Source organism: Pipistrellus kuhlii, unplaced genomic scaffold, assembly GCF_014108245.1.
Source record: "Pipistrellus kuhlii isolate mPipKuh1 unplaced genomic scaffold, mPipKuh1.p scaffold_m20_p_11, whole genome shotgun sequence".
In the NCBI taxonomy this organism is placed as follows: domain Eukaryota; kingdom Metazoa; phylum Chordata; class Mammalia; order Chiroptera; family Vespertilionidae; genus Pipistrellus; species Pipistrellus kuhlii.
The window spans coordinates 45,233,395-45,255,908 of record NW_023425416.1 but is presented as its reverse complement, the minus strand read 5'-3'; the positions used below and the strand labels follow the sequence as shown (position 1 = coordinate 45,255,908).

Sequence of the window (22,514 nt, the reverse complement as noted above, 5' to 3'; positions counted from 1 at the left end):
TGGGTGGTGGTAATGGTGGTGGTTGCTGGTGGTTGGTGATAGTTGTGGTTGGTGGTAGTGATAGGTGGTGGTGGTGGTTGTTGGCAGTCTGTCACAAAATGATGAAGGAGCAATGACTTAGAAGCTCATGGAGAACACAGACTCACTCCTGCAGTACTTGGAGTAGGATAGAACAAACAGCCTCCCTGAGAGCAGTGCAGAGAGTCCTGGTGGGGGTGGGGGGGAGCTTAGTGAGGGATAAGGAATAGGAAACGTGGGTGGAAAGCTATTTAGGAAGAAAGGTGGGAGGGATGGGAGGAAGAGGGCCAGTGGGAAGACTGTTATCTCTCTATGGTGATGTCCACTCTCATAAGAGTCTAAATTCTTCCTAAAGGAGAATGAGAAGATGGAATTCCCCCTTGGGTCCCTGGAAACTACCAACTTCCGCCGATTCACTCCAGAGTCCCTGGTGGAGATTGAAAAGAGAATTGCGGCCAAGCAGGCAGAAAAAAAAGCCAAAGGTAAGCAGAGTAAGCAGAAGCAAGACCAAGAGGAGAAGCCTCGGCCCCAGCTCGACTTGAAAGCTTGCAACCAGCTGCCCAAGTTCTATGGTGAACTCCCTGCAGAGCTGATCGGGGAGCCCCTGGAGGATCTGGACCCCTTCTACTCTGCACACAGGGTAAGGGCTACTGGCTGGAGTGGCTGTTCTCAGCTCTGGGAGAAAAAGGCTCTGTGCCCACCCAGCCTGGGAGTCCTTCTGCATCTTGGGTGATGTGGTTGTCAGCTAGACTCAGTCAATGAAAAGGAAATGTAACTCACCTCTTAGACATTCTCTTTGAATCTGTATGGTTTGTAGAGAGAATAAAGGCACTGGACTGTCTTCCTCCCTCCTCTCATCTGCCAAGAGCCCTCATCCTCCTAGATATTCAGAGGAGGGTTTAAAAGGAAAGACCTAGGAGAAGGACCTAAGAGAAGGACAGAAGGGACTAGAGGTGATCCACTAGTTAGAAGAGAAATTAAATGCCACCAGAACCCCATCCTCCAGCCTGGGCATGATACATCTTAGCTGCTCCCTGGTCAGCCGCCTGTCTACTGGGCACTTGCAGTGGGTTCATTCTGATGCACAGTCAGCCACGAGGGCTGGGGTCTTGCTGGGAGGGTGGGGGTATGGCTAACTCTCTGTTTCTCCATTTGGCTCTCACTGATCCATGGTTCCCAGACCCTCTTGCTCATGAGCCTGAGATGATGCCATTCAAGCTCAAAAACATGGTTGTGTGAGGATGTGTGTTTCTCACTGGCGGTGCCCCTGCTGTTTTGTTTTGTTGCAGACATTCATGGTGCTGAACAAAGTGAGGACCATTTCCCGTTTTAGTGCCACTCGGGCCCTGTGGCTCTTCAGTCCTTTCAACCCGATCAGAAGAACAGCCATCAAAGTGTCTGTCCACTCATATCCTTTGCACAGTTGATTCTTCCACATCTCCTGAAGGGTCCCAGATTGCAAGAGGATGCAGGCCAGGCCGAGGCACCCCACCGGTGCACTATTGGGCCTTGCCCACTGTGTCTAGTACCTGTTTCAGAAGTTAGCAATAGAGCCTTCCTCCAACTCTGTCCTTTTTTCAAGTGTTACATTGAAAAAAAACCCAAAAACTATTTTTGGCTTTAATGTTCCCAACACCTGAAAGCAGTCCCAAGGCAGAGGAGATCTTAATGTCACCCAGAGATGGGATTGTGATCTGGACTGGTATGGACACACCTCTGGATGCACATGTTGAAAAATGTTCTCTCTCTGAGGGGAGCTTTGCTGACATACCAGGCACATTCTCACCATGTGTGGTTAGCTCTTCCCACAACATAAAGACAGTAAAAGGGCTCTAAGTCTTCTTAGGGCCAATGAGATAGGCATGGTATATCTGTGCCCTAGCCATGCTGGGGAGTGGCTGCTTATTAGGCAAAGAAGCAGCACTTCCCTGAGGGCCAAGAGAACAGACAGCAATGGGCTGAGGACAGATTGTCTCAATGGGCCCACACTGGTCATGTGGCACTGCCCAAGTCATAAATTACCCCCAAACTACCAGCTGATTAAAACTGTCAATAGCCCAAGGTTCATGCCATTAGAGAACGTAATGATTAGCGATACATTGATCAAATGTCTGTATTATATTTAGGAAGCTGGCTTCAGGTTTCTGGGATGGGATTTTCTGTTTGTATATTTTTTCAAGACCAGTCAAACTAGTACAAATAAGAGACTTTGGCTTGGTTTCCAAGGATCTTCCCTGGTGATTGTCCAAGGTGGACGTTCCAGAGTTGATTTCAGCTCTGGCTTCCAGGAGGTTGATTTGCAAGAACAGCCTTGCTTCAGCTGCCTAGTGGGTGGTATCCAGGCTTTTCCTAAGAGGATCCAGGAAAAGGAGCTCTCTCCCTGAACCCTGGGGCAGCTCCCAGTGAGCTGGTAACCCCGGCACAGTGATCTCAACGTGAAACTGTGCCACAGGAAGTGGCATAACAATTTCCCTTCCCATGCTTTATGGTTAACCAGTGGGAAGTATATTTCCTTAATTGAATCTTGGATTTCTTGATTCTACAGAGAATTTTCATGATAATAGTAGGCTCCCATTTGCTATATACCCCCTAAGTGTCGACACTTTTATAGGTATGGAAACCCTTGAAGAAAGGATTAACCTCCCCATTTTACAGACAATAAAACTGACACTCAGAGGCATTATGTCCAAGTTCACTCTGCTCATTAAAAATGTTCATCCTACATCCTGCTAGGGGCAGTATCAACAATAAGGAAGTAGGCAGCTAATGAAAATGAATTAGTGTAATTTATTCTCTCAGTATGTCATCTCTACTAGGGTTTTCCTTATTTGTAATTCTTTGCACAATTACATAAAATTACAAAGAAAGAAAAACAGCAAATGCACAAAATTTCCTCCATGCATCCTGGTTGAATTACATCTAAGTAAGAAAGAAACAGCTAATTAGAAACAAAATCACTTTAAAGAACCAAGTGAACATTGAATATTCTTTTTTATTATTGTTGACAATATTACAGATGTCCCCCATTTCCACCCCTTTTGCCCCCTCCATCCAGCCACCACCCTACCCCAGACCTTCCCCACACTATTGGCTATGTCCATGGATTATGCATATTCTTTTTATCTTGATATTTTATGAATAAATAACTATGTAGAAGGTCTACTCATCACAGACTTATAAAAATCTGCATTTATATATGTAAGTCTCAGAAACTTGAGTATCTCTAGCCTCAAAAGATACTCTTTTTAAAAATATATATATTTTATTGATTTTTTACTGGGAGGAGTAGAGAGGGATAGAGAGTTAGAAACATCGATGAGAGAGAATCATCGATCAGCTGCCTCCTGCACACCCCCTACTGGAGATGTGCCCGCAACCAAGGTACATGCTCTTGACTGGAATCTAACCTGCGACCTTTCAGTCCGTAGGCCGACGCTCTATCCACTGAGCCATACTGGTTTCGGCCAAAAGATACTCTTTTTAAGGTATTGGATTCTCACTGTCCTATTATTACTATTTCATCAAAATTATAATTCTAATCAAATTAACTATGAATGTTTTTATAAGTAATATTATACATACTATATCATATTACTTTTAAGAGTTTGTGGAATTGAAGATATAATTTTACATTTATCCTTGGGTTAACATGCCCCCTCCATGTGAATACATTTCTTACTTTAATTGCAAGTCAACAGGAAACTGTGGCTTAATTAGTAGAATTTCCCTTTTTAAAATAGAAGTGTTCCTAAGTAAATATGATACAGGGCACATTTAAGACATTTACAAAAAAAAAAAAAAAAAAAAAAAAAAAAAAAAAAAAAACTTTCACACACAACTAAAATAGATTTAAATACTTCTGCTCAAGCTGAAATTATGTAAGATAAGCGGTTCTCTCTCTGTGTATGTCAAGTTCATCTTCAGGCTTTATTTTTTGGGGGAAGGAATTGTCAAGAACACAGCTAGTTCTGAGAAAAATGTCCAAAAGGAGACATTGATTGTTAGATTTCCCCCATCTATTTACCCCTCCCACTTGCCTTCCTGTTCAGTGTCCCCTTCCACTTCCGATAACCCCCTTGCCCAGTCTCTCCTCTAAGAGACTCCTCTCTGGCTGTTCAGAGTTCTCACCACAGCCTAATCCTACTTGGCATCTCCACCTCGAACCAGCATTTCACTTCCTGTGCTTGCCTCCACCATTCCTGGCCAGTAGTCTACTTCTTCACTAACTTAGGAAAACAATCTGATTAAGCTAATTTCCATGGAAGCTGGTAGCCCTCCCATTATTTCTAAGTTCCCAGGAGCATTCTCTGTCTTTTAGGGGAAGAGAGACATTGATGGACGAAACTTCATATTGTAAAGTGGAGTGAAGTCTTAGCAAACCCCCTGAGTTCACACCTTGGCATCATGGTTGACTAGCTGTGTGAGCAGGGGAAAATGACCTAAGCTTTATCAGCCTGTTTTCTTAGCTCCAAAATGTAGACAATAATATCCACCTCTAGGGTAATTGTGTTAGAAAAAATGTGGACAAAGTACTCAACCCATAGTAGGCACTCAGGAAATGCTCCTGGTTATTAAGCGACAAGACCTTGAAGCTAATCTTAGCGAAGAGGTATGAATTTCATCATCATTCAGCATCAAGGGGATCACATGCCATTTGCTGTGTGACTCTCAGCTTTTCCTTAACCCAGCCTCGCAGGTGGTTCAGCACATTTATCACAGTCACGATCGTGGTCAACTGTGTGTGCATGACCCGCACCGACCTTCCAGAGAAGATGGAGTGAGTAGATTTGCTGTCCTTCGCGGCCTTTCCTTTTGGTCCTCTTCTCTTCCTCCACGTGGCAGCATTCCCCCCTGTTATTTATTCGGTGGGGTCGCATTTGGGTAATGTGGGATCCTATTGTTTATCTGACTTTGTAATGGTCATATATCTTCTCTGTAGACTTTGTTTCATATGATTTTCAGCTTTAAAGAACTGTACTAGTGCGTTAGTGGTTCTCAACCGCAGCTGTGCATTGGAATCTCCTGGGGAGATTTTAAAAAAATATCGATATTGGTATTTCAGTCTCAGAAGGTCCAATTTCTGTGATCTGGACAGATGGATTTTCTGCCAGATATACACCCATCCACCTGCTAGGTGCACACAAGAATGAACTTTAGGGAAGGCCTACTCTTGGAAAGAGAGTCAGGAACAAAATTGAGACAGAATGAAGAACAAATATATATTTGAAATATATTCAAAAAATAATCCATGAATGAAGCTGGGTAAGTTATCATAGCTCATATACTTCGAAGGGACCTTAGTATTTCTGAGATTATGCTGAGTTAGCCAATGGAAACTGTAGTTTCAGAATGTGGGAACTTTCCAAAAGCACCCTACGCCAAGCTTTCTGTAAAGCTTTCTTTTTCCAACTTGCAAATTTTTCTTACTGACGATAACATTAACACACACACAATAGAAAACATGTTCTCTTTCTATTAATAAGTTAAAGTGGAAAATCATGTGATCATCTTCATTGATGCTGAAAAATTATTTGATAAAGTTTGATATCTGCTTATGATTTAAAACTCTTGGAAAAGTAGGACTATAAAGGAATCATATTCTGATAAAGAGTAATCACTTTAAAGAAAGCAACAAACATCTTAATTGTGAAAAGTGGCAAGCTTTCTTTTTGAGATCAGAAGAAAAATATAAGTAGCAAAGATGTCTGTTTTATCAGTTCTATTCAACTTTGTAAAGGGGGAAAAATAAAAAAGCAAAGGAGACTATATTCATGACCTCGGTTTAGGGAAAGATTTATTACCTAGGATATAAGAAGCACGAACCATAGAGGAAAAAATGGATACATTTTAATACATTATAATTTAGAATTTCTGCTCATGAGAATACTACTTTTTGAGAGTCAAAAAAGCAAGCCTACTGAGCAGAAAATATTTGCAACACATATACCTAAAAAGTGTTTATATCCAGAATAATGAGCCATATGAATTCACCAGAAATAGGTCAGAGCCACCAATTTTAAAATGAGCCAAAATTTAAATAGATATTTCACAAAAGTAGAAATCCAAATTATCAATAAATATATAAAATATTCTTAACCTTCTCTTAATTAAGGACGTGTGAACTAAAATCACACTGAGAGATTACTATAAGTTGGTTGGATGGGAAATTTTTTAATTGTTGACAGTGCCAAGTATTGAGAAATATGAAGCAATAGAAACTCATATACTGCTGGTGGGAATGCACATTTGTACAACCCTTTCGGAAAGCAGTGGATATTATCAAGTAAAAGTGAAAACACACATACACTGTGGTCTTCTAATTATACTATTGGAACATTCACTCAGCAGAAATAAGTACTCATGGGCACTGGGATACAAACAAAGGAAGTTTATGAACATTGCCTATAAAAGTAAAAAATTGGAAATAACCAAATGTTCATAAAGTTGAATACATTAAACATCTTCATTATGTTCTGAAAGTGGGATAATGTACAGTAATGAAGATGAGTAAACTCTAGCTCCACACAAGGATGAGTCTCAGGAATATAATATTGAACAAAAAAAGCCAGACACAAAAGAAGACATAAGTATGATTCCATTTAAACAAAATTTAAAGACAGAAAAGCAAAACCACTGTTTAGAGATGAATACTTAGGAGGTAAAAATATAAACAAAAAGGCACAAACCCCCACAAAAGTTAGGAGGTGGTAACCTCGTGGGCAGAGGTGGGAGGATGTAATTGGCAAGGGGCTTGTGGGATGCTCTTAACGTTCCATTTTGTGACATGAGTGGTTTGTCATGTGCTACTATGGGCTGAATTGTGTCCCCCAAAATGTATATGTTAAGGCCCTAACCCCACCCACCCAGTACTGGAGAACGGGCCTTAAGGTGGTGATTCCAGTTAAATGAGGTCATAGGGCACAGCCGTGACCCCATAGAACTGGTACTCTTATAAAAAGAGGAATGGACACCAGAGCTTTCTATCTGCCATGTGAGGACCCAGCAAGAAAGGGCCTTCCCCAAAGCCTGACCCTGCTGGCACCCCGATCTTTAACTCCCGCCTCCAGAACTGTTCGTTGTTTTACCACTCACCCTGTGGTATCTTGTCACGGAGCTAATGCACAAGCATTCATTTTACAACTAATTTATGTTTCATGTGCGTTTTCTATTGTGCATGTTACATATCGAAATAAAAAGCTTAAAAACAAAGCAACTGGAAAAAAAATAAACTACCAAAGCATAAAATGCAGAATACTGAAAACTGAAAATCAGAAGATAGGAACTAGGTAGAGAGGTAGCAAAATCACTGTATTTTAGTTTATTGTCCTTCTCTTTCTCCCTCTCCCCCTCATAGATGAAGATAGAGATAGGTAGATGATATATAGATAGATAAAGATATAGAGGTAGAGATATATAATGCAGACATCGATATAAAGATAGAGGTAGCGACAGCAATAGAGATAGAGAGGGATGGAGACAGAGTTCTAAAATGGCTGAGCTCATAGACATGTAACATTTCTGTTTTTCTTCTGAACTTTTAATGCAAAGCATTTTCTCTCAAAACTAAAAGTTATTTGGGGATTCTTGTTAACACAGAAGACAGCATGCATATGTTTTACCCCAACTCTCTCAAAATGCTGCTAAAATGACAGCATGGGAACAAGAACGGTATAAATATACACGAACAAAGGAAAGCACAGAGGACACGAGATGTCAAAACAAGCTCGGAAGACTGCAAGTGCGAGGAGGACTCGGGAAGGACTTAGCAGCTCAGAGCTTGTTAAACTTCCGTGCCTGCAGGGAGGGACAAAAATGAGGATGAAGGCATTTTACCCCCCAAACCTCAGAGGCCCTGGAAATGTTGACATGGTATAAATAGCAAAAATTGGGAGTAGAAGGAGAAAAGAACGCGGGAATTGCTTCTCAAACAGAAAGAAGTTGAGTATTCTTTAAAGTTGGTAAATCAAGGATTGGAAAATAATTATACTTAACAATACATAGGCATGAAAAATATATTATTAAATACAATCAGATGATGGATAAAGCAGAGGGGAGCAGAAGAGAATTACCAAATGGAAATAAGATATTGTTTAAAGAGCTAGCATACCAAAGACAGTGCATTACATAGTTTTAATTGTAATTATAAATTTATATTTATAAAGGTAACCACTGTAACTAAAATAAAAACTTCTAAATTCAGAATCATGAATCAAAAATAAAGCAAGTAAAATATACCTGATAATGAAATATTTGAAAAAAAGTATTAAATGCATAACATAAAGTAATATAAACAGTAAATTAAAATCAAATCTAAATATAATGGATTTGATGAGCCTGTTTTTTTAAATTTATCTGTATTTTTATAGAACAATGCTATATCCAACTTCATGTTTAATAAAATATATACTGCTTTAGGCAATACAGAAAGGTCAAAATTAAACAAAGGGCTAAGATATAAGCAAAGGCAAACAAAAGAGAGCAGGAGGCATGATCTTAATGTAAGACAAGGTGGAATTTAGGCAGAAAATCATTAAACCGGACAAATGACACAGTGTAATGCTAAATAATCCACTACAGCTTTGCAACAAATAATGTGGCAACAGTGTCCATCAATCAAAGTTTATGAGCATATAAGGATAAATAGACAAAAACATTGTAAGGATAGGAAAGTTTAATTAATTTTCTTCAGCCTATGATAGGTCAAAGGTATAAAACATATACATGACATGAGTAATGAAATAAAAGCTAGATCTGATGAACACATATTAAACTATATTCCCTGAAAAATAGAGAATATACTGCCTTTTAAAAATATATACTGTGTTTTCCTGAAAATAAGACATCCTCCTCCAAAAATAAGACCTAGAGCATGGAAAGATAAGACATCCCCTGAAAATAAGACCTAGCGCAACTTTGGCAGAAAAAGTTAATATAAGACACTGTCTTCTTTTCGGGAAAACAGGGTATATATTATTGATTTTTTTTACAGAAAGGAAGGGAGAGGGATAGAGAGCTAGAAACATTGATGAGAGAGAAATATCAACCAGCTGCCTCCTGCACACTCCCTACTGGGTATGTGCCAGCAACCAAGGTACATTCTCTTGACCAGAATCGAACCTGGGACCCTTGAGTCTGCAGGCTGACACTCTATCCATTGAGCCAAACTGGTTAGGGCTATACTGCCTTTTCAAACGACCATAAAAATTTACCAAATATTAAACCACAACAAAACCTCAACAAGTTCCAAAGAGAAGAAATAAGAAAGAAAACATTCTTTGACCACACTGCAATAAAGTTAGAAAATAACAAAATCAGAAAAAAAAGGAGAGGTTTCTCATTTGTTTGTTTTGTTTTGTTGTGTTTGTGGGTGTTTTTTAAAATCTCTTAAAGAACTCTTAGATAAAAGAAAGACTACAAACCAACATTATAGAATTTCTAGGGGGAAAGAAATCCATTCACACTTTAATCAGAACCTACAGGGGGCAGGGAAAGATGTGCTTGGGAAATACCTATGGCAATGAAGCATAGAATATCTATCAGTCAAAAACGAAAAGAATTATGTAGATGCTTAACCTAAAGCTAGACAAAAGAACAAGAAACTGATGAAAGGAAAACAGAAGTTAATAACTTACGAGAAAAATTAATTTGTTAGAAAATAGAAAATTTAATTCAAAAGCTATGGTAAAAAAAAAAAAAAAAAAAAAAATATAGGCCCAAACCTTTATACTGAAAAATGGCAAAACAATATCGAGAGAAATTTCTAAGTACCTAAATAAACTTAAGGATATCTCTCTCATGCTAGTGACACACAAATTAATTTACAGCTTCCATGAAATCCCAATAAAAATCCCAGCAGCAGACATTTTGTAGAAATTGACTGAATAGATTTTACTTACATGGATGAAGCAACATTTATTTACCTATTGGCCTATTGACAGGCATTTATATTTATTCTAATCAACATAATTCTCATATTCTGCCATCACAGTTCTTCGGGGAATATCCTTACACACATATCTTTGTACGCATAATGTGGGTAAATGTGAGCAATGAATTCCTAGAAGTGAAAATGCTGGGTCATAAGGACGCACAATTTTAATTTTTGAAGTACTGCCAAATTGTTTTCCAAAGCTGCACCAATTTCCCTTCCCACTAATAATTAAACCCATTCATTTTTTAAAAAATATTTTTTTTGGTATTGATTTCAAAGAGTAAGGGAGGGGAGGGTGAGACAGAAACATCAATGATGAGAGAGAATCATTGGTCGACTGCCTCCTGCACAGCCCCATACTGGGCATCAAGCCCACAACCCAGGCATGTGCCCTGACCAGGAATCAAACCGTGACCTCCTGGTTCATAGTAGACCTGTGCTCAACCACTGAGCCATGCTGGCCTAGCTTAAATCTATTTTTTATCAGATTTTTGTACTAACTAAATTGTTTCCTTTATCAACACACTTTGAAAAAATATAAATGATAAAAATCTACCTAGCTGGTCCTAGTTCTAGTAGTGGATGTGGCAGGTTTTGAATGATGTTCAGTATCCTCAGCTTCACAAAAATGATTGGCCTCCAGATTTTTTTTTTATTATTAATGCAAACTGACAACAGCTCTTGGTGGTTCACTGTGTTTCCAGGGAGCCCTAAGGAAAAGAGTAAAAGTCCTTGGGTTAGACGGGGCCACAAGAGCATGTTGTGTATTTCTTAGAAATTAAACTGTAGCCACTGAGCAATCAGAAGCTGATCCTATCGCCGTATGCTGGAAACAGTCTTTTGGACACAAGTGGTTCCCATTCCTTATCTATTTTCCCTGACGCTGTGCTTCCCTGAAATGTTAGTTTTGCTCTGTTGCCTGCTGATAAAGTCAGCTCCCTGCCTCTCCCTCCGCCCCCTCCCCAACCACCACCACTACCTGCCTGCCCATCTGTCGGCTTGTGGGAAGATTTTCTATATCTATACTATACTAGAGGCCTGGTGCACGAAATTCGTGAGCAGGTACGGTCCCTAGGCAGACCAAACACAGCAACTTGGTTGCAGGGAAAAGCACATTGGAAAGAACGTTTTCTCACCCGGAAAAGAGCAGGTGAAGTGGAGCTGAAGCAGAAACAGGCGGGGGGGTGGGGATCTGGCCCTGCCAGGCGTAAAGCAGTGCTTTGTGTTTGCAGATTTCCATGAGGGATGCCGCACTGTATGCATGCTTTAGCGGATGCTTTTTAAAAATCAATATGGTGTTTGTTTGTCGAAATGGCTACATGAAGACTTATTTCATTTGTGTGGGTTTTTTTGTGTTGTTTTTTGTTTTTTTTACTGCTATGTGATATTCTATGAAGATATTCTCCTGTATTTTCTTCTAAAAGCCGCAATACAAGGTGGGGCAAAAGTAGGTCTGCAGTTGTTCCTATGGAAAATAACACGATCATTAATAAGTAATAATACAAGGATAAACTGTGTTATGGTACTCACAACTCTAAACCTCCTTTTGCCCCACCCTGTACCTTCTCTGCTTAGGTAGATAGTGCATCCTCCTCAACGTGTGTGTGTGTGTGTGTGTGTGTGTGTTTATGTTGTGCATGAAATAGGCTTCTACTATTTTTCCAGCAGTATTATCCTTAAGACTCCACTTTTAATGGGTCATCATTTCCCAAGTCATTCTTTGCACTCCCTCAGCTGTGCACCAGATTTCCAAGCGCACTCAATCTGTTTCTCCCAGGAGTTTATTTGTCGCTTCACGAGACAACACTGTGCAGATCTAAACACCTTATGATATGATCTGACCTGGTTGATGATGGCAACCCTTCCTGTTGTCTTCTTGAAAATTACTTGGTTCCTCCTCTTCCTTTATTTGTCCATATCAATGTAAGGGTCAGATTTTCAATCTCTTTTCTCACAATTTTATGGAAACTTTGGTTGTAAATGCATTGAATTTCTTTATTACCACAGGGGAAATCGCTACATGTATAGTGTCAGGCCTTCTCCCACATCAGCACGGTGTCTGTCCCAATGTCTCCAGGCTTTCTTTTATATTCTTCCATCGCGTTTTATCATGTCTTGTGTAAAGCTTTTACACGTCTTAACTTACATGATCATTTTGGTATTTATTTTTATTGCTAAACTTTATTAATGTTTTTAACTTCTCTATATTGGTTTTGCATCCAACCTTTCTGAACTCTAACAAGTTACAGCATTTCTCTCTGTAGATTCTCTTGGGTTTTCTGTGTAAACAGTGATATCATCTGTAAAGGGCAGTGAGCTTGTTTCCTCCTTTAGGATTCTTATGCCACTTGGTCACTTTCCCTGTCTTATCGAACTGGCCAGGACCTTCAGCACACTGCTGAAGCTATCCTGGTAAGCAGTGTTCTTTTTCTCTTATTTTTATACAGTATACGTCTAGCATTTCACTATTGTCATGATGACATGGGATTCTCATGATTATAATCCCTTATCAAGTTATGGAAATTTCTTTCCACTTCTGGTGTGTTAAGAGTTTCATAATGGCCGGGACCGGTTTGGCTCAGTGGATAGAGCGTCGGCCTGCGGACTGAAAGGTCCCGGGTTTGATTCCAGCAAGGGCATGTACCTTGGTTGCGGGCACATCCCCGGTAAGGGATGTGCAAGAGGCAGCTGATCGATGTTTCTCTCTCATCGATGTTTCTACCTTTCTATCCCTCTCTCTTCCTTTCTGTGAAAAATCAATAATATATATATTTTTTTTTAAAAAGAGTTTCATAATGAATGGGGTATTGGTTTTAATTGACATTTCTTTTTCAATAAGCTTACCATATAGCCTTTCATCTGCTAATATAGTAAGTTACCTTAATAAATTTGCTCATCAATTTTTAATGATTCTATCTTGATCATTTGTGGATTCAGCTTGCCAGTATCTCAACTGATTTATCTTGGTAACTGAGGCTGCCATAACCTTCTCTCATAAACTGTCCCTTTGGGTGCTTTCCCATCTCCCTGCCTCACTGTCTTCCTTCTGTGTCGTCCCTGGGAGCTCAAATTCTTCTCATTCTGCTTTGCAGAGCAGTTCAGCTCTCTCCATCCCCTACAAGTTTCTCAATAAATGATCTATGGATCTCTCTTGACCACCAGAAGTTTCTCAGTAGCTTCTAAATCATTTCACATTTCGGAAGAAAAAGTTATGCAGTAATCCATGCACAGATAATTTTAAAAATCTGAAATGTAAGATTAATCATAATTTCTATAGAATTTCTCACTTTTTATGTTCTTAGAAGCAGTATATTCAAGGATTGACTTAGTTCATACTGGTGTCATTTATCTTAAAGAATGTATTTATTTTAAAGAATGTATTTTATTGTCATCTGACCATTATTGTTTACATTTGTTAAACCCACATTTGTCACTGTTGCTGTCTCATGGTGTTACATCCACAATCCACAACACGAATAGCATTTCCACAGTAGTTTGCAGAATTATAACGAAAGTAGAAAAATAAATCCTAGAAATAAAATAAGGTCACAGATATAAGTAGTAAGTGGGCTCTGTCACAAAAGGGAAGCTTGGATCTGTATGTCACACGACAAGTGGACAATTGATGTAGATAATCTCACAAAGGCAGAGAACACAAACAGAAAATAGGAAGCATGGCAATGGAAAACGATAATCAAATTGTGTTGAATTGGTGAGCCTTTTGTCCTAGAACGCAGCTTATCAGCCCTTAGCACTTCTATCAAATAATTATATAAAATTACCAAAACTTTCACAATATTTCCCAATAAAGCTTATCAACCTCACTTTTAAACCATCTGACTTTCTCTATTGCAAACAAAAACTAAGGCTTTCCTGTACAAAGTTGTCAAAATTTAATGTTAAAGGTTGAAAAGACATGAAAACTATAGTCATCATTCACCCCTGTGGCAAAAACAAATGCAATTATATTCTTGCTGGTGAAATATGAAACTAGCTTCAAAATCAATAAAAAGTATTGTGGTTGGAAAGAAAGCAGGAAACAATTGGTAGAGTTTCTTTATCAGAACTATTGGATTTCTCCCAATGTGACTGGCATTTAAAATCAATGACTATTATGTATGTACACAACCAGACAATTCACTTTACAGTTTAATAAAACTATGAATAAATCAATGTCAGTATATATTTGCCATATACATGAGTGATTTTAAAAGAGACTTCAGATTTAATTAACAATTAGTTTGTAAACTATGAGGTAGACTTTGAAAGTTATGTTGGACATGAATGTTTTCCATGGCATTATTCACAAAGCCAAAAGGTGAAAACAAGGCAGATGTCCATCAACAGATGGATGAGTAAACAAAAGGTGGTATATCCATACACAATGGATGCTTAGCCTTAAAAATGAATGCCATTCTGATACATGCTACAACATGGATGAACCTTTAAAAATATTAAGTAAAATAAGCCAGACACCCGAAAGAAAAATTGTATGATACCATTTATACGAGGTCCCTCAAATGGGCAAATGTATGGAGACAGGAAGTAGAACAGATGTTGCCAGGCAGCAGGGGAGGGAAGAACGGGGAGTTGATGTTTCATGAGTAGAGAGTTTCAATTTAGGAAGATGAAAAAGTGCTAGAGATGGATAGTGATGATGGTTGCTCTGTATTGTGAATGTACTTAATGTCACTGAATTGTATACTTTTAAATGGCAAAGCAGTCAATTTTATATTATGCATATTTTACTGCAATTGAAAAAAAAAAAAAAAAAGGTACATTGACTGGGTATAAAAGAAGCTCCGGCCATGAGGGCTGCATGCAAAGACATCATCACTATGCCATTGAAAGGAATTGCTTCCAAATGCAGACCATGCCCTATTCATGGAACATGCCTCATTCACGGGGGTTCATTGCATGCCTCCAGAAACAAAAGGATTTACAGTGTTTTAAAATAAGGAATGAAATCTTTTTTATTTAATTTTTTAAAATTTTTTAAAAATATATTTTATTGATTTTCCAGACAGGAAGGTAGAGAGAGCGTTAATAACATCGATCAGCTGCCTCCTGCAATACCTTCTACTGGGGATGTGCCTGCAACCAAGGTACATGCCCTTGACCAGAATCAAACCTGGGATCTTTCAGTCCACAGACTGGCGCTCTATCCACTGGGCCAAACCGGTTTCGGCAGGAGTGAAATCTTTTTTTTAAGTTATCATTTCTGTGAACACCCGTGCTATGTCTCGGTAATGCATTTAGGATTTTGAATAGTATGGATCTTTGACTTCATGACCAAAACATCAGGGTTTTTAAATGGTCAGACCTCAGAATTTCTTAAAATGAACAGTGGTTGAGGGTCAGCAAATGGCTCCATGGCTGAGATTTTGACTCTTTCCCCAGAACCTGATGGTTTTCTTAATTCAGCAGAGAAAAGCACGTAGGCTATGTCTTTTGCATATTACAAATGCTGCAACAGAACACGGAGACATATCTCACAAGCCACGTGCCAGCAGGGAGAGAGGGTGTGACTGTCAGCTGCTATCTCCAGGTTGGGATCTCTGACCTCAGCTCTCAGGGGTGCTTAGCTGGGGCGCTGGTCTGGAGGTGAAACACTGAACGTTGTCTTTAGTGGGAATTCTCTCCATCCTTTCTGGGTCCGTGTTTGATCTGAAACGCCAGAACTATCCGTCAAAGCTTCCCACAACCTATAATTCTGAGTTAAGATTTCCACCAAGAGTGGGGCTCAGGGGAAACCCAACAAAATATGGAAGCTGACAGCTCATGCCGCTGTCCAGCCAGGGATGTCTCCGCGAGTGATTTCAAACACCGCCTCTCCCCTCACACAGATGAAAAACCAGGACTGCTGTTCACGTTTTAATTTGATTTTTACTTTTACTGCAGATATACAGGTTTGTGGCTTAAAAGGTCACGCTTCTATAAAGAGTCTAACAGAAACAGCAATTTCTTTCTTCTCATCTTCTCACCTCATTCCATATCTCCGAAGGCAAACCTCTCAACATTTTTACTTCTTCTATCTCTGATAATATACTCATACTACTATTTCCCCCCACTTCAGATGTTATCTATTGGCTTTCTGTTATGAGGGGAAAAAAGAGCCCTAACCAGTTTGGCTCAGTGGATAGAGCGTCAGCCTGTGGACTGAAGGGTCCCAGGTTCGATTCCGGTCAAGGCACATACCCAGTAGGGAATGTGCAGGAGGCAACTGATTGATGTTTCTCTCTCATCGATGTTCCTAACTCTTCTATCTGTCTCCTTTCCTCTCTGTAAAAAATCAATAAAAAAATAAAATAATAATAATAATAATAATAAAAGAATTAGGGCCAAAACCGGTTTGGCCAGAGGATAGAGCATTGGCCTGCAGACTGAAGGGTCCCGGGTTCAATTCCAGTCAAGGGCATATACCTTGGATGCAGGCACATCCCCAGTAGGAGGTGTGCAAAAGGCAGCTGATTGATGACTCTCTCTCATTGATGTTTCTAACTCTCTATCCCTCTCTCTTCCTCTCTGTAAAAAATCAATAAAATATATTAAAAAAAAAAAAAAGATTAGGTCCACAGATACAGACTCATTCCCTCTCACACTCATCTCCCCATTAGTTGCGCCATAATGTTTAGTGAGATAACCAAACAATATGTCCATTGTCTGGTTGCACATCCGATCACTAGTCTATAACAGTGCTGCTGAGCAAATTCCGTTCACAGCTGAGCCATGCAGTATGTTTTGATTACATTTTCTTTTTGCATGTTTTTGCTCTCTCTGGAGTTAATAAGGATTTTATTTCTTCATTTGTTCACTAATTTATCACTAATTTGTTCCCAAACTCTTCAGAGGTTTAATTATTTATCACTAATTTGTTCCCAGGGGTTTAATTATTGTTTCCATTTATTCAAATACATCAGGTTTCTCACCAGTTTCAAATCTTCTGGGGAAACCACTCTAGGAATGCTCCATCTCCTGCCTCGATCTAGTCTCAAAGTTCTCTCAAAACCTCTTTTTCCAGGGAATATCGCAGGGTTAGGCCCTCTTCCACCTCTTCAGCCAGCCTCTGGGAACCTGGAAACTTGGGGCCTACCATCTGAGCAGCAAATACTGCCAATCGTCTTAACCACACACATTCAACCCATTCCTCTGAGTTCCTCTGTCTGCATCTTTCCTTCTTCCCCTTCCCCACCTTGGTGGGGGGAGGGAGGGGATCTTGGCAGGTTTTCCTTTGGAACCACCACAGCAGCTCTCCCTCTGAGCTCTTTCCACCCTCCCTCCAGGTATGTCTTCACCGTCATTTATACCTTTGAGGCCTTGATAAAGATAGTGGCAGGAGGATTTTGTCTCAATGAGTTCACTTACCTGCGAGATCCTTGGAACTGGCTGGATTTCAGCGTCATCACCCTGGCGTGAGTATTTTTCTACCCTGATTTGGCACGCGTGCATGTGTGCATGTGTGTGCGTGTGTGCGTGCGTGTGTGTGTGGGAGGGGGGGGTTATAACCTGGGGGGGCCCAGGTTCACACTCTGGGGTCTTTCCTTATCTCTATCTAGCTTTCTCATTTGAAACTGCATGGCCTGGGGGGGGGGGTGGCCACAGACTGTGGCTTTCGGGGGTCACTTTCCAGGGTCAGTCCCATATCCTCAGGGACCTCAAATCTGAGCTGGTCACCGGCCTGTCAAAGTAGATTGACAAGCCAGTTCCCCTACAAGAATGTCTTTCCTTGAACAACCAGTGTCTGTGAAGGCTGGTTGGCCAAGCCCACATGCTTGAATACCCATCCATAGTGTAGCACAAGGGACTCCCCCTTACCCCCAGCACATCTCAAAGGGGCCATTCGGAAAGGTGTTATGACAATTCAATCTGTTAGCATTGGTCTAGAGGTGGAAGTGCTATTAGACTCTCTGTTCTGGGTCCTTCCTAAGCTCCCGTCACCTCCTGGCGTCCTTATCTATGCTGCATGTGTTCCCAGGGCTCCCTCCTTGCAGAGATGCTGACTTGACTTCTGGTCCCATAGGTACATTAGCACAATGACAGATCTCCAGGGGATCTCAGGCCTGCGGACGTTCAGAGTTCTTAGAGCTTTAAAAACAGTCTCTGTGATTCCAGGTGAGCGGCTTTAACCAGCACATTTACTCACGGAGCACGTGCTGGTGTCCACAGCCTAGTGTCCCCCTTTGACTTTCACCAGAGCCCTATGGAGTTCCAGAGCTTGGCCCAGCCAACGTGGCTCAGTGGTTGAGCATCGACCTATGAACCAGAAGGTCACGTTCAATTCCCGGTCAGGGCACATGTTCAGGTTGGTGGCTCCATCCCCAGTAAGGGGAATGCAGAAAGCGTCTAATCAATGATTCTCTTTTATCATTATTCTCTCCCTCTCTCCCTCTCTCTTCCTTTCTGAAATCAATAAAATACATCCTTGCCTCTCTCTCTCTCTCTCTCTCTCTCTCTCTCTCTCTCTCTCTCTCTCTCTCTCTCTTTCACACACACACACACACACACACACACACAGAGCATTCATATGTCCTCAGCCTCAAGCCTCTCCCAGGATATCAAGGTCAGTGCAGAAATACAGATGACAAGTGACTGGAATAGTTAGGTGCCGCATGATTATCATGATAGGCACAATGCCTGGGATATAGCAGCACTCAACAATTCTTTTTTTAAAAAAAAGATAAATATCTTAGAAAAATTCTTTATTTTATTTATTTTTAATCCTCACCCGAGGATATTTTTCCATTGATTTTTAGGGAGAGTGGGAGAGAGGGAAAAACAGAGAGAAATGTGGATGTGAGAGAAACACATTGATTGGTTGCCTCCTGCATGAGCCCCGACCAGGGCCTGGGTTAGGGAGGAGTCTGTAACCGAGGCACAAGCCCATGACCGGAATCTAACCCGGGACCCTCAGTCCACAGGCCAATGCTCTGTCCACTGAGCCAACCCGGCTAGGGCTCAACAATTCTTTTTAAAATTGAATTGCTACTGTCAGGAATGTATTAGCCTTAAGATGATAAGAAATGCATTGCCTGGTATTGATTGCCTCATCTTTACAATGGGATAATAATCTTTATTAAGTTCATTTGAAGAACTAGGGTTGGAACTGCCATAGAGTTTGTAAAACGCCTCGTACCTGTACGCAGTGAGAGGGTCGCATGGCTAAGATGCAGGTGTGCCAGGCACCTTGTGTGCTGTGTGTGGTGCCTTATCCATGTGGGAGTATTGCTGTCCTCTTCCCACAGGGCTGAAGGTCATCGTTGGGGCCCTGATCCACTCATTGAAGAAGCTGGCGGATGTGACCATCCTCACCGTCTTCTGTCTGGGGGTCTTTGCCCTGGTGGGCCTGCAGCTTTTCAAGGGCAACCTCAAGAACAAATGTGTCAAGAATTGCACAGCTCTCAACGACACGGCCAATTACTCCTCGTATGAAAGACTCCCGTGGAATTTCTGCCATAATGACGAAGGTCTGGTTGGCAAGGGGTGTGAAACCCCTGCATTCCTATAGAGACGCATATTTTGATTTCTCTGTTATGCTCAAATGCTCTCCCAGAGCTACATTTTACTTTTGGGTTCCCTATTTCTGTTACCAAACGTCCCTTTTACAAAAACAAAACAAACAAAGAAGAAAACTAGGTATAAATCCAGAGACAAGCCATGCTGCCTCTGCTGGGAGAGGCTTGAAGCTGAAGTCGCTGCTCAGCTTTTCTCCTCCCAGAGGGGCCTTTCTCCTTCCAAGTGTCCGGCCTGTCCTCTGAGAGCACATAGCCGAGGAAACTTACCTCGCTGGGGCAGAAGACGGACAGGTGCTGCCCTCACCCCCAGGCTTGAGTTGAAGGGTTCAGAACCATCTGCAAAGCTTCCACTTCTCCCTTTCTTTTGCAGACGCCTTCATCAATAAGCCAGGCACTTCTGATCGCTTGTTGTGCGGCAACGGATCTGATGCAGGGTGAGTGTCCAACCCGTGACATAGCTCCAACGCCCAACAATCCTTTCTCCTTGTCATCAGCATTTTCTTTTTCTCTCTCTCTCTCTCTCTTTTTTTTCAAATATATGTTTTATTGATTTCAGAGAGGAAGGGGGAGGGAGAGAGAGATAGAAACATCAGTGATGAGAGAGAAATACTGATTGGCTGCCTCCTGCACACCCCCTCCCCATGGGGGATTGAGCCTGCTACCCAGGCATGTGCACTGACCAGGAATCGAACCATGACCTCCTGGTTCATAGGTCTTCGCTCAACCATTGAGCCATGCCAGTCGGGCATCATGAGCATTTTCTAGGCAGAGACTGGGTTACAGGTCCTAAAGGAAATGAGGAAATGATTAAGTCATGGCTTCTGCCATTCCCAAGGCTATGGGAGAGAGTGTACAAGTTAGCTTCTGCTGTGTAACAACAATCCCAAGATTTTGTAGCTTAAAATACCAGCCATTTATTTAGCTCAGGATTCTACACATCAGCATGTTGTGCTGAGATCAGTGTGATGTTCTTCTGGCATTGACTGGGTTCATTCATGCATATTCAGGGGCAGATTAGCTGGAGACCAGCTGATCTAAGATGGCCTCAGCTGGAGTGGCTGGTCTCTGCTCCATGTGGTCTCTCATCCACCCAAGGTTAGCCTGGGCTTATTCTCATGGCAGAGTTAGGGTTCTGAGAGAAAGAGTGAAAGTGTAAACGGTCTCTTGAGGCACAATGTAACTTCTGCTGCATTCTATTGACCAAAGCAAGTCAAAGGTCAGTCTAGATCCAAAAATTAGAGAAACAGACTCCACCTTTCGATAGGAGTAGCTGCAACATCATATTGCAAAGGAGTGTGGACACAGGGAGGAGAATAACTGTGGCCATTTAAAAAATGTATTTTATTGATTTTTTACAGAGAGGAAGGGAAAGGGATAGAGAATTACAAACATCGATGAGAGAGATATATCGATCAGCTGCCACCTGCATACCCCCTACAGGGGATATGCACACAACCAAGGTACATGCTCTTGACCGGAATCAAACCTGAGACCCTTCAGTTTGCAGGTTGATGTTCTATCCACTGAGCCAAACCGATTAGGGCAGTTTTGGCCATTTTTATAAGCAATCTACTCCAGGAGGGAATTCATATTATTAAATATGTTTTGTATCAAATGCTCCACATTTAATTATCACATAGGTTTCATTATTCTCGCATAACAGAGAAAGAAGCACATGCATCAGACTTCATCATTTCAAATCTTCCAGAGGCCAGACACATAACAACAAAAGAGAGGGGCGGGCTGGGTGGGACCCATGGCAATGAGAGTTCATGCTCCATCTAAAGGGGCAGCCACTGCTCAGTGCAGCCTTTGGTTGCCATGAGGGTCCACTACTTCCAACTCTTCCAACCGTTAAAAGAGAAATAGGACATTATGATTTTTATGTGAAATCTCCCAGCTATTAACATTGGCTACCAATTCCATAAAATGTATATATATTATGGACCCAAACAAATATTTCTGCAAGTCAAATGCAGCCTGAAAACAGCCAGTTTGTGAGCTCTGTGTGCTACGCTGTGGAGACCCAGAGCTCGCTAGAGGTTCCGGGGACTGTGGCAGCACAGGGAGGTGATGGTATGAGGCAGGAGCAGAGGTCAGGGAAGGTTTCCTGGAGGTGGCAGATGAGGTGAGAGTTGAAGAGCAGGCTGGGTGAATCAGAGTTTGAATGGAGGCCATTCCAGGTGGCAGAACAGAATGTGAGTCAAAGAAAAGAAGTAGGGACCCCCCAGGTTTGCCTGCTTCTTTGACCACTAGAACAGATGTGAGCAGAAAGAGCTCAGGAAACAGATCTGAAGGTCTCACCTCTCCCTCCTCCATGGCTGGGGGCCTGGAAGATCAAAGCCACATGACCCTATACCCTGAGTAGCTGACAGCCCCATGTTGCCCAAGTGGACCTAGTGGTACCTATATGGAGCTCTGCCTTAATCAGCTCACGAGGAAAACAATCTCAGATAGAGCTGAGGGGTGGGTGCAAACAGGATAATTTCATCAACATAGGCTTCTTGGCCTCTTTCTTTACAAAGCACTTGGCATTTGGTTCTTTGGCTCAGGAAGAGAATTGTTCCGATGTCAGTTTTCATTTGCCTTCGACTTAAATTTAAAATAGGGCCCCATCAATGTCTCTTTCCTGTCTGATAATGGCATTCCTCATGGCAATGGCTCAAAGTAGCCCATGCACTCGAGTCCATCCATGGGTACCCCCTTAAGTTCCAATAGAAGCCAGACCTCCTGTTGGGCAGGTCCCGGACGGGTAGTGAAGGAGTGGATAGAGCTGGGATGGCAAGTAGAGACCAGCCAGGACAATGGGCAGAGTAAGCCCTGAAGGGCATGTCGTGACCAGAAAACCTGGGTCCTAAACTGGCCTTCAGAGAAGCGGAGCCCTGAGCAGAGGCCCACACTGACCAGTGGCCCTGTGACAGAAAAGCCTGGGTGTTAAGGTGGCAAACACATACTGGGGAATATTTGATGATTTTCAGCATTCTTTCACATACACCCTTCTGGTAGCATCAGGTGAAAAGCAGCAGGAATTTTCATTTGCATTTCATATACCA

The 22,514-nt window shown here is 41.4% G+C and overlaps 1 protein-coding gene across 3 annotated transcripts in view; it reads left to right on the top strand.

Annotated features, from left to right (window-relative positions):
- The first annotated feature begins 380 nt into the window (after positions 1-380).
- Positions 381-22,514, top strand: part of SCN10A (sodium voltage-gated channel alpha subunit 10) — a 76,386-nt gene continuing 54,252 nt past the window's right edge. For all 3 annotated transcript variants that reach the window (XM_045579431.1, XM_045579430.1, XM_036431899.2), the window contains exons 1-7: positions 381-658; positions 1,308-1,435; positions 4,715-4,795; positions 17,233-17,361; positions 17,970-18,061; positions 19,192-19,383; positions 19,829-19,895. In XM_045579431.1, the coding sequence (XP_045435387.1) occupies positions 386-658; positions 1,308-1,435; positions 4,715-4,795; positions 17,233-17,361; positions 17,970-18,061; positions 19,192-19,383; positions 19,829-19,895 (962 nt within the window). In that variant the 5' untranslated portion in view covers positions 381-385. The remainder of the gene's footprint in view (positions 659-1,307; positions 1,436-4,714; positions 4,796-17,232; positions 17,362-17,969; positions 18,062-19,191; positions 19,384-19,828; positions 19,896-22,514) is intronic.